Genomic DNA, 16,973 nt, shown 5'->3' with positions numbered 1-16,973 from the left:
TGGAAATAAGACATTGCTCAGTGCAAAGAAGGTAGCCCATCCTTCTCAATAGGTGGGACAATCTCTTCTCAGTGTATTATAGGGCCAAACCTCTGCTGTGCTAAAAAGAGCTATTTTTTTCATGCACATGGAGTATGCCATTTAGCAGGTTTCTAAGAAAAAAATCCCCTTGATTTTGGGGGGGGGGTTTCAAGTTCAGCTTGTAAGAGAAGTACTCTCAGAGTGAGCAATGTTAATCTCCCTGGGCTCTGCCTTGAGTCAATGGGAAATGTTGATGCTTCAAAAAGTGATTTAGAGTTATCAGAATTTTGGTCTAAGTCTGCCGAGCAGACTGTCTCCAGGGAGAGCAGTTGGCAATTAGCCTCCTCAAGACTTCAAGTAGCCTTTGAGCATCCATCAAGTGTATAAGGTACGGGTGAAGAAGGGACCTTCTGCACAGCAAGGGATCCAAGCCCCGAGCCCTAATCAGTGGATGCCTACATCCAAGAAGAATTTGTCCAGCTTTTGGAGATACTCATGCATGAGTCTTTCATCAAATTTGGGTTCCTGTCTGAACTCATGATACCCACGTGTTACTAAGGAGCCAGAGGTGAAGTATTTGTACTGTGATAAAGCCGCAACCCGACCAAAGCTCCTTTGTCTAACACATAGGACAAAAAACACCACTACACCCAAAATAACATGAGTAGTCACCAGGTGTCCCTCCCCCCACCAGCGCTGCTTAAAACACTTGAACTAAATTTGTTGAAAGACTAAGCGTAGGGGACAGTATTGAAAAATCAAGCCAAGAGCAAAACAAAAGGATGCTCCTGAAGACAGCTCATACAAAGAAAGGATTTTCTTTCTTTTCCCTCCCTCTTCCTCTCCTTGACTAAATGAAAAAATAAAAATAAAAAGATCAATTTTTACCAAAACTTAAAGTACCAAAAATTTCTCTCCAGAAGGATATTTCAAGAAAATGATATGCATCTGGAAGAAAATGAGACTTATAATGGAAGTATTTTCTGAAGCATAACTATAGTGTTGCTAGCACAATGCTGTAATCAAGAATAATGGAGCCCTTCACCCGATATACAGGAATGGATTCAATTGTTCACCATGCACATACCTGTATTTTAAAAATGTAGTTGAAAGCTTTAACTGCCAGAAGGCTCAAGCATTAGCGCTCAGACACAAAGCAGTTTAGAAGTGGGCTCCTTCATTTATCACTCATGTAATGATTAATCTTAAATCTCAATTACGCACAAAAATAGAAGAAACCCAGCTAAACTTTTGATCCCTTACGAGTTGATTCATCTGAAGGATAGTTCAAGATCATCCCCGCAGCATACGCGGCAGTGCTGGATGATATCCACTCCGTATTAACTCCTCCGCGGCCAAGTGAGGCTTTGCAAACCTTGCAAAGGTTATGCCTTGGACACAAACTGTTTGAGCAGGTTAAATCCTACCCTCTCCCTCTGCTTTCAGGAGAAAGGGGAAATATGGGAAAGAACAGGACTTACCTTCTTTTTGGAGTGTGATCTGTCTTCCTCTTTAGCTGCTTTGCTATTTTTCCCAGCTCTGGAAAGCTTCTGCTCCCCAGACTGCTTGATGGTGATTTTGATCTCGGGAGGGCAAATATAGTTCTCCAAGTTCTTTGGGGGCTTCTTAGCTCTCTTGGTGGTCTGGATCTTTAGTTTTAAACTCCCCTCCGTGAAGTTAGCCTCCTTGATGGAAAATTCCTGCTCTTCCAGGCCGTCTCCCGCCACCCATTTCTCACTGTCCGCATTGGAAGTGGAATCCACGTCTCTCCCAGAACCCAGCTCATCCTCTTCCTCAGGCTCCAGCCTCTCGCCGCTCACCGGGATCCCTTTCCCCGAGCCCGCCGCAGGCAGCATCGTCTCCCCCGCACAGCCGGAGGCAGGCGGAGGCTTCGCAGAGGTGACAGCGGCTGGCAGAAAGTCTGCCTCACCTCCCCTTTGCCGGGAGCTGCCCAAAGTCTCCCTGGGCTCCATAGCAATACCGCAACACCCTGGAGTTTTATCAGAGGGAAGGGGAGCGCAGGAGGGGATGAGGAGAGCAAGGGCAGGTACGATCCCAGGGAACGAATGGTAACTGTCTGCCGAATTCAACGTCCCGATCGCCCAGAGGCTGCAGGGAGCTCAGAAGAGACCAAATCTGCCACTGTCAAAAGAAAGGAGAAGAAAAAAAGGAAGTTAGCATGTGCACATGTACCAAACACAAGTGTGGAGATGACTGAAACAGGGCATGCTTGGGCTTCCCCTGCAGCATCTCAAGCACCTTCCTTGAAGCAAAACGGGAACCAAGGCTGACTGCCATTTCTGAGGCCTGGATCTCGTATCACAAACCAAGGAATGTTAGCCATGTGTACCGCTAAAAGGATGAAAATGGTATATTAAAAAAAAAAAAAACAACAAAAAAACAGAAATGGTGTATAATTGCAAATGCCTGCAACTCTGGACTTGGGAAATAAATGAGGGGGCAACCAGCTCTCCACACCCATGAACCTCCTTGTTACTTCAAAGTGCTCACTGTCACATTGTCTTTTAGAGGGGAAAAAAACAAAGGTAGACACTTGCTTGCCTCAGGTTAAAAAATAACCCAGTGATCAGAGCGCAGAAAACACATTGTTGCCCTATGAATCAAGCAGAAGAGTTTCAAACTCCCTATTTCCCCACTTCCCAGGCGAGAGAGATGTCCTTGGCTGCCAGGTATTCTAGGGGGGACCATACTTTGGATGAATTATTCATTACACACTGGGCCAGACACACTTTGTCTGCAGCCCAAGATGCTCCCTAGGATGGTGGGAGTGCAGGAGGATCCACCTGGGTCTCCTGCAGGGTGTATCAGGGACCCGAGTATTGAAGGCAATGGAGGAAAGCTAAACTCAATGTTCTCCAGAGCTCCTCAGGCCCTTGGGTTTTTGCTCTGTGGCAAAGGCTTAGGCTGACAGAAGCAAGGGCTGTGCTCTCATCCTTTCAAATGTGAGCTTTCTTTAAAACATTGCAGGTTGAACCCTGTTTTGGGTTTGTGTGGTGGAGTTTTGCTAGTGGGGAGGGGACCGCAGGGCCGGCTCCTGTGAGAAGCTGCCAGAAGCTTCCCCGGCTCCAAGTCGGACCCGCCACTGGCCCAGGCCGAGCCCGTCAGTGATGGTGGTCGTGCCTCTGGGGGAACGGATTTAAGAGGGGGAACCTGCAGTGAGTAGGGGATTGGGATGTGAGAGGGACCCCTCTGCGGATCCCGAGGTCAGTGAGGAAGGAGGGGAGGAGGAGCGGGGGAGCAGGGGGATGGATGACCCCCAAGATGGCCGCCGCTCCCTGGGAGAGCCCGCGCTGGAGCAGGCCGTGACTGGAGGACTGCGGCCTGCGGGAAGGCCCCACGCCAGGGAAGCTCATGGAGGACTGTCTCCCATGGGAGGGACCCCACGGTGGAGCAGGGGCCGAGTGAGGAGTCCTCCCCCCGAGGAGACGAGGAAGGAGCGGCAGAGACAAGGGGTGAGGAACCGACCCCAACCCCCATTCCTCGTCCCCCTGCGCCGCTGGGGGAGGAGGGAGAGAGAACCGGGAGTCGGGCTGAGCCGGGAAGGAGGGAGAGGTGGGGGGAAGATGATTTAAGATTTACTTTTACTCCTTATTAGCTTTGTTTCTATTTGATTGGTAGTAAATTGATTTGGGTTTTTTTTTGCCCAAGTTGAGCCTGTCCTTTGCCCGTGACCATAAGTGGTGAGTGATCCCTCCCTGTCCTTGTCTGACCCACGAGCTTTTTGTTGTATTTTCTCCTCATCCCACCAGGGCCAGGGCATTGGAGCGAGCAAGCAGCTTCATTTTGCTTTGTTATTGGCTGGGCTTAAACCATGACAAACCCTTTGAGGTGGAAGCATTTGTATTTAGGAACTTACAAAGTCTCGGCCAAAGTTAATGGGAAAAGCTGATAATGTTTGACTGAGGCAAAAGATGTATCACCCAATGAGATAGGAAGGCTAAGCCAAATACCAAACATTTGGTTAAAAAAAAAAAAAATACACATAGGGTGTTTTTAAAGCCATTGAGGTGCTTGCGTACACCCTCCCTAAAATCCCCCATATAGCCACCACCAATCATGGCAAGCCAGTTCAGGCTACAAAATTAGCAGAAGAGTATCTCAGAGAGAAACAAAGGTATTTTCTGCCACTTTAGCAGAAACAGCTCCCTGGAGGGTCAGAGGAGTATCACTTCTGGCATATAGAAAAGGAAACAAGAAGGCACTGCCAGGAGTAGGTGCTGGGGGTGCAGACCTACCCTTTCAGCAGTAGCTCCCTGCTAGATTAGCCTTGCTACACTGCCAAACCGCACCCCTCGACCAACTGCAAGCAAGATCTGAGCACAGTCAGGGATTTCCCAGGTCATTGTTAGTAGCAATAAACCGTAATGGAGAAATAAAAATGATCTTGTTACATATCACCAAATCATAACAGCATTATCAGCGTAGACTACTCTACTTAAGCACAGCTCATCGAGAAAAATCACGTGTCTTTGTACCCCTGGCTTCTTTCTGCTTTTTAATAATACCTTGCACGAGCTTAAAATTCAAAAAGAAGTAATAACAAGCACCTTTTATTAGTTATATATATCCACATTTCCACTGGAGTATGGCCATGGGTCACTTGTCTGACCCTGGCACATATGGCTACTAATGGAAAGTCCTAAGCATCCCAGAGTTCCATGAAATCATTGGGTGACCCAGGTCCCAGCAGACACAAATTCAAATAAAGTTCCCATAAATAGCACAAGCTGACAGCCCAAGCACAGAAAAAAAAAAAAGAAAAAAAAAGGAAGAACTATTATGGAGCCTGAACTGCCATCTGGCCTTAGAGGTGGTTTCTGTAGCTCGTAGTAGATAAAAGTACACCATAAAAACACTTATGCTTATGTTGCACATCTTCTGGCAATAGGGAGGAGACTCATTTCCCAGAGCTGCTGCCACTCGTCTCATTTAAGGTGATCCTGAAGAACTAACAGACCCAAGGACTCCTGTACACCTGCCTTGACTCACCCTGCGGTCAGCAAGTCGCTCCATTTCACCACCTGTTAAACAAGGATCATGCTTACCTCATTCAAAGCCATTTTTAGGGTGGGTTAGTTAATGCCCTTACATAGTTTTGAACCTAAGTGTTTACCATGTGGTAGTCGCTAATTACTAACGCAATTAGTACATTAAAGCCACCTAGTTGCAAGGAGCTGCTCCACCTAATTGACCAACCTTGTACCTCACCTCTCTTTTGTGCCTATGGAGGTGATGGGAGTCAGGGTTACCTTCTTCTTCCAACTGGTCCAATCAAAAAAAAAAAAAAAAAAAAAAAGCCATCCTATTTATCTGCCATTTCGCATTGTTAATCTCCTTGGAGAGGGACGCAATGTACACACACTCCTGGGCTGCAACACAAACACAAGGTGGTAAAAGCTCGGCGGTGCAGCATTCCAGGGAGTTACTGCTCTGGTATGCACGCATGTACAATGGGCACTCTGTGCTGGCCTCCGCCCACAGGCTTTTAACCTCTCTCACTGCTGGTAAAAAAAGAGAAAGCTTCTGGCAGACAGCATCTAGCTCAGCAGGCAGGGCAGCAGGATAAGTCTGCAGCCACTAAGGGTATGGGGAAGGGACCACAGACGAACCAACCCGCTTGGGACCCTACATGGAGTGGGAGCTGAAATAAAATTCATGGCTCCGAGCTGGGAAGGGTCTTTCAGGTTTTGAGTCATTGGGTAATGTTTTATGGAGGGTGAATAAAAAGCCAGGTTTCTGCTCCAAAGTCTGGTTGTGGGTCTTGGACCTAAGCTCTGGGTCACGATGTCCAAACACTCATCCCTGCTTGGCCGTGTGCCTCCACGTCAGTAGAAACAAGCAACAGATGAATAAAGTCATTGCATTACACCAGTGTCAGGTGAGTTCATGCCAAATCCACCTTAAAATCCCACTTAAAAATATATTGGCCTCCTGTTCTGCTGCGAGCCTGCAGATGATGATATCACCAGACCCGCAGGTAGCAACAAATAACCCTGTGCTCAAACACCATGCAGAATTAACTGGGTCATTGTTTTAGGTATCTCCTTACTCTCCTCCAGGGTTAATAGTTAAATGACTTGGGTGCAGGGACATTATACTCGTCTTTCTTGTTTGGGCAGGCTACCTGTGCTTTGACTAATGAGGAAACCTCACTTCAGGCTTCTGAATGTGTAACCTCTTTTGGAAACGTCCCCATCTCCCCTCTCCAGACTGCCTGCAAGCAGAAGCGCCGAAGGGACCGCAATGAATACTTTTCCTCCAGCAGCTCTTCTGCCTTAGCTGACAATATGCAAATCTGGAAATCTAGGGAGGAAGAGGATTTTCCAGGAGACCCTAGCACTATTTTAAACACCCGAGAGATGGAGGCTGTCTAGACTTTTAAGTGCTCACCCAAACTGCCCTTCCAGGCCTCCAAGGCTCACCGCCATCAAGTCCCGTTCAATAAGCAACTTACAGAGGCATTTTACCATCCGAATTAAGCTCCCGGAGGAAAGTGTTACCGCTAGCAGGCTTCCTGCAGTCAAGTTAAATTTGAGAAGGATAATTCACAGGTGAATGACAACAAATTTCACAGAAGTTGGCATTAGCTCTTAATTAGGGAGAGATTCACGTTTCCTCTGATAAGTACTGAGAAATAATCAAATGTCTGTGCTCAGCTTTGCTATGGCTGCTCACATGTTTCTTATCAGCTCCTCTGGGCACCTCAGACTCACTTCTGGAGGCAAAGGCCTCCCTTTGGGTCATACTAGATGCCTCCTATTAAGGGTTCTGAATACGCTCCCTTCTCCTGCCTCAGGCAACTACTCATGCTTGCAAGTATTCAGATGCCAGGGCTATAAAGTCATTAAACTGAAAATTTGCTGAGGACAAAAACAGGTGAAAGCCCACAGCAGGGGCGGGGGGAAATCCACCTATTTGGGATTCTCTATGAAGTGAAAGTGGGTATAACGCTTGGCACGGCTATTGCCCTATGCACAGGAGCAACCACATTAGTAACAAGCAAATGCTGATTAGCCAAATGCAAGCAAGCCGGGTTCAGCTGCCCAGCGTTTGTGCTGTTGCTCTGATTTGGTCAAGCACTGGGAGCACCAGCAGAGAGTTTGGAGCAAGATGCTGCCCAAATCCCATAGTACACTAATCCCAGTCATGACTAGCTACTGAGACTGCATTTACTTTATCCATAGAGTCCATAATGCCTTAAAATGCAAAAGAAAAAAAGTTCTATTGAACAGGTTCAAGTGAGGGGAAACTGAGGCACAAATCTGAGAATGTCATAGTGAATGTGAAGGGGAGGCCACGGCTTCTTGAGCCCCACGTCTATCATGTTGCCTTTGGATCTCACATTCTCTCATGTGACATGCAGTTAAATCTCTAATCTCTGCAAAATATCAGAAATCCTGGAAGCCTCTTTACGCTCCATCTTTTTAAAACCATTCACCACAAAGCACTGGAGACTATACAGAAATATTTAATGATGAGATATCACCTTTCACTCCAAAGACTCCCCAGTTGCTTCCTTGATTATATATGCCACTGCTGAAAGGCAGCTGCCTCTGGGGCAGAGGCCAATGGACAACCCACATTACACCCGAGGGAAAGTTTTGGTCAGAAACCTGCTTTTATGAGAAGTGTCAGTGAAACTTCAGAATCCATCATGGGACATAAAAACCCAACAGCCTGGCATGCAGCAAGCTGCACTGAACTCAGTTAACCCACATTAGGAATACAAAAAAAAAAAAAAAAAAGCCCCAACCTACTTCTTCAACCTAGGAATTTCAAGCGTGGTTGTGGTCGCGGTCTGTGCACTACCAGATCACCAGCAGCACAAGTTTGGTGCAGATCAGGAACAGGCATCTGACCACACTTCTATCGAACAGACCAGAGCACACAAGATGAGGGTTAAGTCTTTCTTTATGCCAACTTAAAGGCCGTTCCAGAGGATGGGTAAAACTTATGAGCCATAAAGCCACCATGGTGCAGACAAGTGACATAGTATGATGCAATACAAAGTCTGCTGGGATAAAATTAAGTCACTGCAAATTTTTTCAAACAAATTTGAACCAGGAGAATGAGTTTATAATGGATCAGTATCATGCACCAGTAGCGTGTTTAATCTGCCACTTAGAGCCTGGAGCTAGATTTATCGCATCTTTGGACCACAGCCTTACTTACTTCCTGTGGCCATGATACGCTGAAAGAACAACCCAGCTTTGGCAGGGAGCTGGAAAAATGACTGTGACAGCTATTTTCCGTCCACACTATAGATCCCATAGGAAACACCCTCTCCCTTTCGCCAGCCTTGCGTCAATCAGGACAGAAAAAAGGCAGGACTTCCCCTTCAAGCAAAACAAATGAATGTCATCTCTTAATAAAGAATCAGAGATGGCCTGGTGATGTCCAGATCCCAACCAGGCACAACCCTGAGCATCTTGCCCTAGGTGATCCTGCGCTGAGCTGCGTGGTGGACTGGACGATCTCCAGAGCCCTTCCAACCCCAGCCATTCTGTGCTTCTGTGATGTATTATTTGGCCTCTATCTCCGGTGCTGGGCAAACTGGTCTCTCTACTGCACGACAGTTTTAAACACCCTGCTAAAATTCCCATCTATTAGATATACCTGGGTATAGACACATATAAAATAGATGTGGGTATACAACAGATAGAGTATGAGATCCTCAGCTGGTAAGAATAATTGGGAGGGGAATGACCATATGTGAATACCTGTAATCCTCAGATTATCTATAAAAATAACTAACTAACTAAGGCATGTGATTCGTTCATAGGGTGAATTAGAAGAAAGGTGGTTCCCCTCTGCATGGTCCCCCTGTCTCCAACACTGCTTTTGTTCCAGTCCTTCCACCTCTGCCTCTGATTTTGTGTGGGTTATGTGAGGACTTTCTCTGAAGGGAAGGGATGCAAGCTCTCCCAGGTGTGGTCGATCCACATGAAAACAAAGAGCAAGGATTAATGGCAGTTACCAGAACAACAGCAGAAATGTAATCTCCACTTATTTCCATCAGATTGCCCTGAGTCCAAGTGCTTCCAGCCCTCTGCACCTCCGCCAGCATGACTGAGTAACGCTGACTGATGGCTCTGTCTCAGTGTGCCCAAGCCTGGCAAAGGAAGCCAGGAAAAGCCACACTGGAAGGGAAAAGCCAAGATAACCTGAAGATCTCTCACAGCCAGATGAGGCTGTGAGCATCCCCCCAAGATAAGGAGACAGAAATAAATGAGAGCCCAAGTATATCCATAATTATGGAGGCATGTAAGTGTGCACATTACACACATGTGTATCTGTCTTCTCAACATAGAGACATTAAGAGTAGATTATGGAATCATATTTGACTCCATAATTAGGTTTGAGACTCCATAATTAGATCAAATAGTCACCTTTCTATGTAAGTAACTAACTATCGTACAGCGCTGAAGGGAGGGCCAACTGAATGATTAAACAACTGACACGGCCATAAATCACAAGGCCCATAAAAGCAATACTGCCCAAGGTACAGCTGTGGCAACAGCCAGCGTAGCAAAGCACCCATCTGCGGTAGGAGGAGAGATGCCCGTCATGTTCCCAAGGACTTTTACAAGCTCCTGCCTGAGAACTGTGCCAAGGTTTTATAAATCTACTCGCTCACAACCTTAAGCTGTATCTGGGTGTTGGGGAAGGGAGTAGGGTCATCAGACCTGTAAACACCTCCTCGTGCTGATTTCTGGTCTCTAAAGGAGCAACCTCCTCCCACTTGTGCCCTCTGAGACAAACACTGCTGCAGGACTGCTCTGAAGCTGGGCTCGGTTCACTGGATTTACACCTCTGAATCAAGGAACAGTGTTTGATCCTAATGACATCAAGAGCTGGCATGTCATTTTTACCCATCACCCTTGTGAAGATTAGGCCTCCGGGACACTAGAAAGCAGACTGAGATGCCAACTGTGCTCCATCTCATTACAACACAAAAAGCCGAGCCGGGAGATTTGCTTACGTCAGGTCAACACCAGGTTGCTGAGCTCTGAGACCAACCATCGTCACTCTCGACGTGATGTATAATCAAAGGTGACTCCTGAGATGATCCAAGAGAATACCCCGAGCTCTCTGCTGAGTGCAGCAGTGTGTCCCACTACAAGGATAAAACTTAGTCCATTAACAACAGCCATAAAACTCTTCGGGGAAAAGTGTCAACGTGCACGAGAAAGGGACTTCAAATGCTTACTCCATTCTAGCCAGCTCTTGCCAAGCACACCATCCTGGAGGTGGTGGCAGCCACTCCAGGCTACAAATGGAAAGTTTTATGGGTATTTAGGGAAAGGTTTTTGGCACAGCGACCAGTTCACAGAAAGCAAAACCCTGCACAATTCCATCATCTGTGTTACCAAACTTTCCTAGATCGACTCTGCTCTTGGAGAGCTGCCATCAGACACAGTAGCCTCCTTCTAACACCGTCGTGGTAGGGCAATAATCTCTCCTTCTCCTTCTGATCAAACATTTCCCTCTGCACCCTGAAACATGTGGAAAATGATTTCTCTGTATAAATCATTAACGAGAGGTTTGTTTTTATTTACTGCTGCTGCCATGGGACTCCTCCTTCCTCCTTTACTCTTTTTTTGCCCTCCTCCATTATTTCATTTTTGTTTGCACAAGTGCCAAATACACCAGATTTCCCTCCCTTCAGGAAAAACAGAAATAAATAAAATACAACAACATATCTGATAGGGAATGCACCAGGTCTTGGCTCAGCATCCGCTCCTCAAAGCCGTAAGTGATGGCACAAGGAGGACCAAAAAGGCTTTGGTCCAGGATCTATCCTGTGCCCAGTTTAGAGGCTGTACAAACAACACATCCTATATTACTCAATTCTGCATGCTTCAAATGAGGCTAGGAACAAGAAAGGTTGGATTTTGTCCATGCAGGCTTGCACTGTGCGTTTCCATGCTGAGTAAGCAGTGGTGTCTTGCTTGGTGCTGTATAATGTACCAAGCATCCCCAGCACCAAGGGGTGACTGTGGGAAAATTGGGCATACAAAGGGCGTGCAAGAAGAAGAGCAATAATTTGGGGTGTTTAGAGGAAGGCATTGAGACTGCTTTGCCTTGCAGAACGTATCAGTCTTTTGACTTTGAGGGAGGTGAGAGTATCTGGGTCAGCAAAACAAGAATTACCTTTAAAGCCTCACGGATTGCAGAAGAAAAAACAGGAGGCAAAAGCAGCGCAGGGCACGAGCGGACGTGGCTGGGTGCGTACAGGGCAAAGAGCAGCCCACGGTGCCGGGACGGCGATGTCGAGAGGCATGAATGTTAGTCAGGAGCGTGCCGGTGGGAAGACCCGAGGCCAGGAATAAAGGCAAGATAACCAACAGCTGCTGTGGGCAAAGGAAAGGAGTAGCTTCGCCTCTAATGAGGCTGAAGAGGAAGCGGTTACAGAAGTGCTGGAAGAAGTTGAGTCAGACAGGAGATAAGAGCCTGCTGAGTACCTGCACACCCGAAAGGCCTCTCCAGCTGAACTACTTCATTGTGCTCTTTGTGCAGCATTGCACACATCAGACTCCCTCCCAGGCGGCAAATAGGCTTGGGAGCAGCAGATTCATCACTCAAATCCCTATTCAAGCAGGACCAGGACTTTGGGTTGTTATTCCCTTGCAACACCACTGACTTCAGGAAGATGCTAAAGGTTGGGATGGGGTCAGAATTTGGGGGAATCTAAGGTCAAGTGAGTCATGGGTGCCCCCTCTCTCCACTGATGACATATGGGTGTCTGGCTCTTAATCTGAGTCTTTCACTTAGGTCCCAGTCAAGCAAAGTTTGGTCTGTGGGCTCCGATGGGTCAAGAGACCCCTGAACTGAGGCATCCATACTGCTGCTCCCCAGCTGGAGATGGATGCAGGTTTGAACAGGGTCCCAGTTCCTACTTAGGGCCACACTGCAGCTTATTGTTATTTTAATTGATGCTCACACTATTTTTTTCAGAGGTTTTCCTTAAAGGCCCTGGGAGATCCTTTCACTGAGCTAAGCCTGAAGAAAATGTTCTGGCCTGAAAGCCAGAGCAGATGTGTCTTCAATTCTGATAAAAAGATGGAGGAACAGGACCTGTTTCTGTGACTACCTCCTATGACGCAGAACTGGGATCTAATGTAACCAGCACCTATAGCAAATGCCATTTATGACACTTATCCAGCAGGATTTGTAGGCACAGTGCCTCTCTCTTTAAGCCAACAGACTGAAAGATCTCCATCGACTTTAGGATGCCTACAATGACACTTTTGATTTGTCATGGCATCAGAAACCATGACCTCCATTTTTTGGTCCCATTCACATACCAAAAGAAGACAGAGGCCTTCAACAAGCTCTATGTTTATATCCATTTATCAGCTCAAAGTCAAGCAGGTTAGACTGCTGCCCTGTTTAAAAGCATGTGGTTAGAATAATTTAAAGGGGAAAAGTGTTTCCTCTTCTTCCCCCCCCTCACTTTTTCTGAATAAATTGGAAAAAGAAAAAGGAACAGCTGACAGCAGGAGAGAATTTACTCAACCTTTCAGGAAGAAAATTGTCATCAAGCAAAGAGAAAGCATGACATTTTTCAGCCCATTAGGTGAAGGTTTATGCAAGTTACAAGGATGTGAATATATGGCTTAATATTTTAAACTGTTTTGCAACCTTAGGAACAATGGGCATATATAATAGCACTTTACTCAGATGCCTGCTATAATACTTTACATGTATACAATCCCGTTCGAACACTTACTAAACTCCCCCAGCTAAGCTTCACGTCTCTGATCCCTTCTGAAAAAGAACTGAAGAATTCAGCAGAGAATTATTCCCCTGTGCAGAATTCTATTGAATCCCCACTATAGAGCTCCATAGGAAGGCTTTAGAGAGAAAAAGAAAGAAAAAAAAAAAAGGGGGGGGGGGGGGGGAGAGAAAAAACTACAGGAAGGATTTCCTTGTCTAGCAAACTAATAGGATTTCAGAGGAGTTTCAGTGGAAACCCCATTGCATTCTCCAAAGCCAAAAATTTAGCAAGACTCAAGGAGCGGTAGGCATGGATCACAGCATCACTCCAGAATACACTGAGTCTGGAAACACACAGATAAGTTAGGCCAGTGTCCAAGTCTTAGAAATCACACCAGTAGGATATTCAGGATATGTGGACTCATACGGAAGAAAGACATGCCTGTAACGCCTTGCAGCTTGACCTCTGGTTTGAGTATCATCATTTTCTCCCTTCCATCTTAAAACCAACTTCCCCATCTGCTAAAATACTAGGACAGAAACAGAATGATTCATTGTATACATATATATCTCTCAGTTTTAAAGGTTAAGGCTAACAAAAATTTCAAAGTAACATAAAACCTCAGGCTTCCGATCTTTAACCCATCTCTAATTTTGAGGTATTTAAGTGAGTCCTGGGTTACCCCACGCTTGCCTACCACACATTCTTCTGAACAGCTTTCCCAAGCACTATTACAGGAGATACTGTACTACAGTAGAGGAAACTGCTCTCATCGCTGCCACATTCATAGAGCCCTTAACTGCCCAGAACTGCACAGCAACCCTTACCGAAAGAGGAATTCCCTCCTTCAGAGGCAGTGAGAAGCTAAGTTAGTCACCCCACAATGTCATTTAGCCACGACCCCAGCACCCCACTCTGCCGGGTACTTGCATCCCAGTATATCACGCACGGCAGAGCCAAGCCTTGGGCCACGCTGTGCTCTGGTATTCACCAGGGCAGGTCAGAGCCTTGCCACCACCTTCCGACCTCATGTTTGCATGGAAATCGGTCTCTTCCTGCATGGCTTTTCCACACACTGAGCTTGCTTTCAAAAAAGCTCATCAGACTCACCAGCCCTACATAGGGAAGACAACTCAGACTCATCCTTATCATCTGCACAGCTCTTTTTTTCCCTGCCAGACCCCTGTGCTGGATGGACATGTACACGAGTCCCACCGCTGTCCCCATTCATAAGTGAGAGCAAACCTGACCCTGGGATCTGTGAGCAATACCAGTGACTGTATTCCCAGAGTACTTCTCTGGCCACCTTCCTGTTTTGTCATCTGTGTTTCAGCCCCACCACTTTCCCCTTCATATCTGAAGTCAACAGGGTCATCGTCACACACGGGCAATGGCACACGGGTTCGGTGGACAGGCAGCCGGGCAAATAGCATAGAGATGCAGAGGCCTGAGACCTTGCAAAGATCCCCAGCTAGACTTGGAAGTAAACTAGAGCAGTAAAGATCATAATCAAGCCCGGATCAAATCCCCCCAAATCCTCACAGTGTTTGAAGTCCCAAATTTTGATTTGGCCTTTTGGAGACAGAGCTGACTAACCTGAGAACTCTTCAAAATTTTCAATTTCATAAAAGACAACAAAAGCCTAAATGAGATAATGTCAGAAGATTGCTTTTCATATCCAGCTGCACCACAGCTTACAGTAAAAGCTCATCATTGTGTTTGGAAAATCTGTGCTGCAAAGTAAATCCAACTCCAAAAGGGCAAAATAGCCCCTAACTCTGCTCCCTCTCAAGAGCTGATAAACAGAAATTACCACCCCCTACTTCCTTCACACATTTCCTCAGCTCTGAAAGACAAGCTGCATTATTCACTGACTGCTGTTATTCAATTTAAGAAATTACTTTGCCTTCTCCCCCCCCCCCCCCACCCCTTATCTCCCTCACTCTGCTCTCTCTACGACCAGTTAAACGTGAATGCAGAATCCAGGTGCCTGTTGGGGAGCTGCGCTGTTCCCAGCATCCAGCACATCTCTAAGCATGTCCGAAGACACAATGAACTTTTGAAGCCACATCAAGTGAAGGCTTCACATTGGGAGAAGGAGAAAGAAACTGTCTCTAAGGGTTTGAGTAAGCCTCAGAAGCAACCGTGCTAACAATGCAGGCTTGCAACCCGGTTTCATGCCCGTATCAGAAAGCAAAGCAGTCCCAACCTCAAAAGTTTGGAAATCATTTTCAGATCTGACAGTCCCCTCAGGCTAAAACCTGGAGTTGAGGGGTTTTAAAGCCCATCTTTAATCAAGGTGACAATTTCCTAAAAGGATGAGTCATTTTATTTCCTCAACAATAATAACAGGAAAGGAAACTTTTTTTTTTTTTTAATCAAGTGGGAAAGAGAGAAAGTAACGAGAACAGAACCTATAATAGCAGCAAAACCAGTCCCAGTAGAAACCACAAGCCCTGCAGCAAAACGCTGGGAACTTTCTCCGCTAAAGTTCTCCCACAGACTGTCGCCTTTCTTGCTAGGCTTTGGACTAGCTCTGAACCTTGGATTGCTGCTGTCCTAAGAGTGCCTGGACTTCCCAGCACCAAGGCTAGATTTCGCTGTGGGTTTCATCTGACCGTCTTTTATTTTGTACACGGATTTGATGCCTTTCTCTCACCCTCAAATGCATGCTTAATCGCGGCACTTACACGCTCAAAACCCTGTGTGCCTGTATGTTATGGTAGGCAAAAATGACACGCTGAGTTTTCTGAACATGCCTTAAATCTTATTCAATTGGCCCTACTGCAGACCATGCATCATGGAGCACGTTTTGGCAGTTATTAATGCTGCCTTTCAACATCATCGCAGACCCACAGATCACAGATACTCCATAGATGGGTAGTTAACGGGGAGCAAGAACGACCGCCTAGGCATATGGTTAAACAAATCAGTCATCAATTCACTGGGACAGCTTTCATTTCCATCACAGCAATCTGTTGGATCCCAGAACTGTTTTTACGTGCTTCATTAGACAATAGTCTTTCTTGCTACTAGTTGGGTCAAGAGTCAAAATTGCTGTGTAATTGCAAGTCTCGGAGCACAAGGCAAGAGTTTTTCAGTCCTGGAGGGTGTTGTCCAAAGGGGAAAGAAAACAGAAGGGAAAGATTATGTGTGAGCAATTGAGCCCTACTGAGAGGGCAAAAAAAGTCACTGAAACTGGGATTAGCCAAATCTTGTAATGGAAAACAAGAGTCCTGTTGGTAAGCTGGCACTTACACCTAAGAGATGTACGTGCTGGGGAAAAGGAGCTCAAAGGATGGGTCAAAACAGACCAGAAGAGGAGATTAAGCAGCATCTGAAGCCAAAAACTGATGGTTGGACCTTTTCAAGCATTTAACTCCTTGAGTTAATTAAGCACGTGGCAACAGCAGTTGTTAAAAAAGAACAGTTCCCGGCTTAATCAAAGTACATTATTGGAAGTGATACTGAGCAACCTCAGTAGAGAAACCCCGTAAATATCAAGTCAAGCTAAATAGCTCAGTTATGATCATTATTAATAATAAATCATGGCCACTGTTTCTTTTGTTTGCCAACAACTAGCATAGTTTATGGCTCTGCACAAACCTAACACACCATTTTATTACATTTCAGAGAGTGCATCCTCCTAAAATGATAATGTGTTAATAATCTATGCCGGGCTTTTTGGCAGGAACCAAAGAGCTCAAACAACTTGAAATAACATCAGCAAAAAATTATTTATTCCCCATCCCTAGTTGCAGAGAAAACAGAGGTTTTCTTGGCTCGGTTACTTCTCAATAGATTTCTGGTTTCAATTAAAACTTTGAGTCTGAGAAGTTAAAAAAAAAAAAAGCCAAAGCCAATAAGAGATGGAAGAGAAGTCTCCATTCACTGAGTGTTTCTGCTTCCCCCCCCTCTGCTTTTACATAACCCTTCTGAGCTAAGAGCGGAGATTGAAGTACAACTTCATTGTTTGGAGGGTTTTTTTTCTCCTTTCAGCTAAAACCCAAATGGAGATGAAAAAAGTTTCTCTTCGGAGTGGAAGGAGCTTCTGACCGAGGGCAATAATCTCAGCGAAGGCCGAGGAAGCGCAGAAAGGTGTGCGTGAGACAGCCACTTGCACATTTTCCCTGACGGGCATTTTTTTCTCCTGTGGACGATAAAAGGTCCTAGACACTTGTTTCCTCAGGTTCGCCCTATCCCTGCCTAA

At 46.0% G+C, this 16,973-nt stretch overlaps 1 protein-coding gene across 1 annotated transcript in view; it reads right to left on the bottom strand.

Moving 5' to 3' along the window:
* Positions 1-16,973, bottom strand: part of SETBP1 (SET binding protein 1) — a 259,420-nt gene that overhangs the window by 239,881 nt on the left and 2,566 nt on the right. The window contains exon 3 of the mRNA XM_049795705.1: positions 1,503-2,163. Within this exon, the coding sequence (XP_049651662.1) occupies positions 1,503-1,994 (492 nt within the window). The 5' untranslated portion in view covers positions 1,995-2,163. The remainder of the gene's footprint in view (positions 1-1,502; positions 2,164-16,973) is intronic.

This window comes from Accipiter gentilis, chromosome Z, assembly GCF_929443795.1.
Source record: "Accipiter gentilis chromosome Z, bAccGen1.1, whole genome shotgun sequence".
Classification (NCBI taxonomy): domain Eukaryota; kingdom Metazoa; phylum Chordata; class Aves; order Accipitriformes; family Accipitridae; genus Astur; species Astur gentilis.
This window is presented reverse-complemented; position numbering and strand designations above follow the sequence as displayed.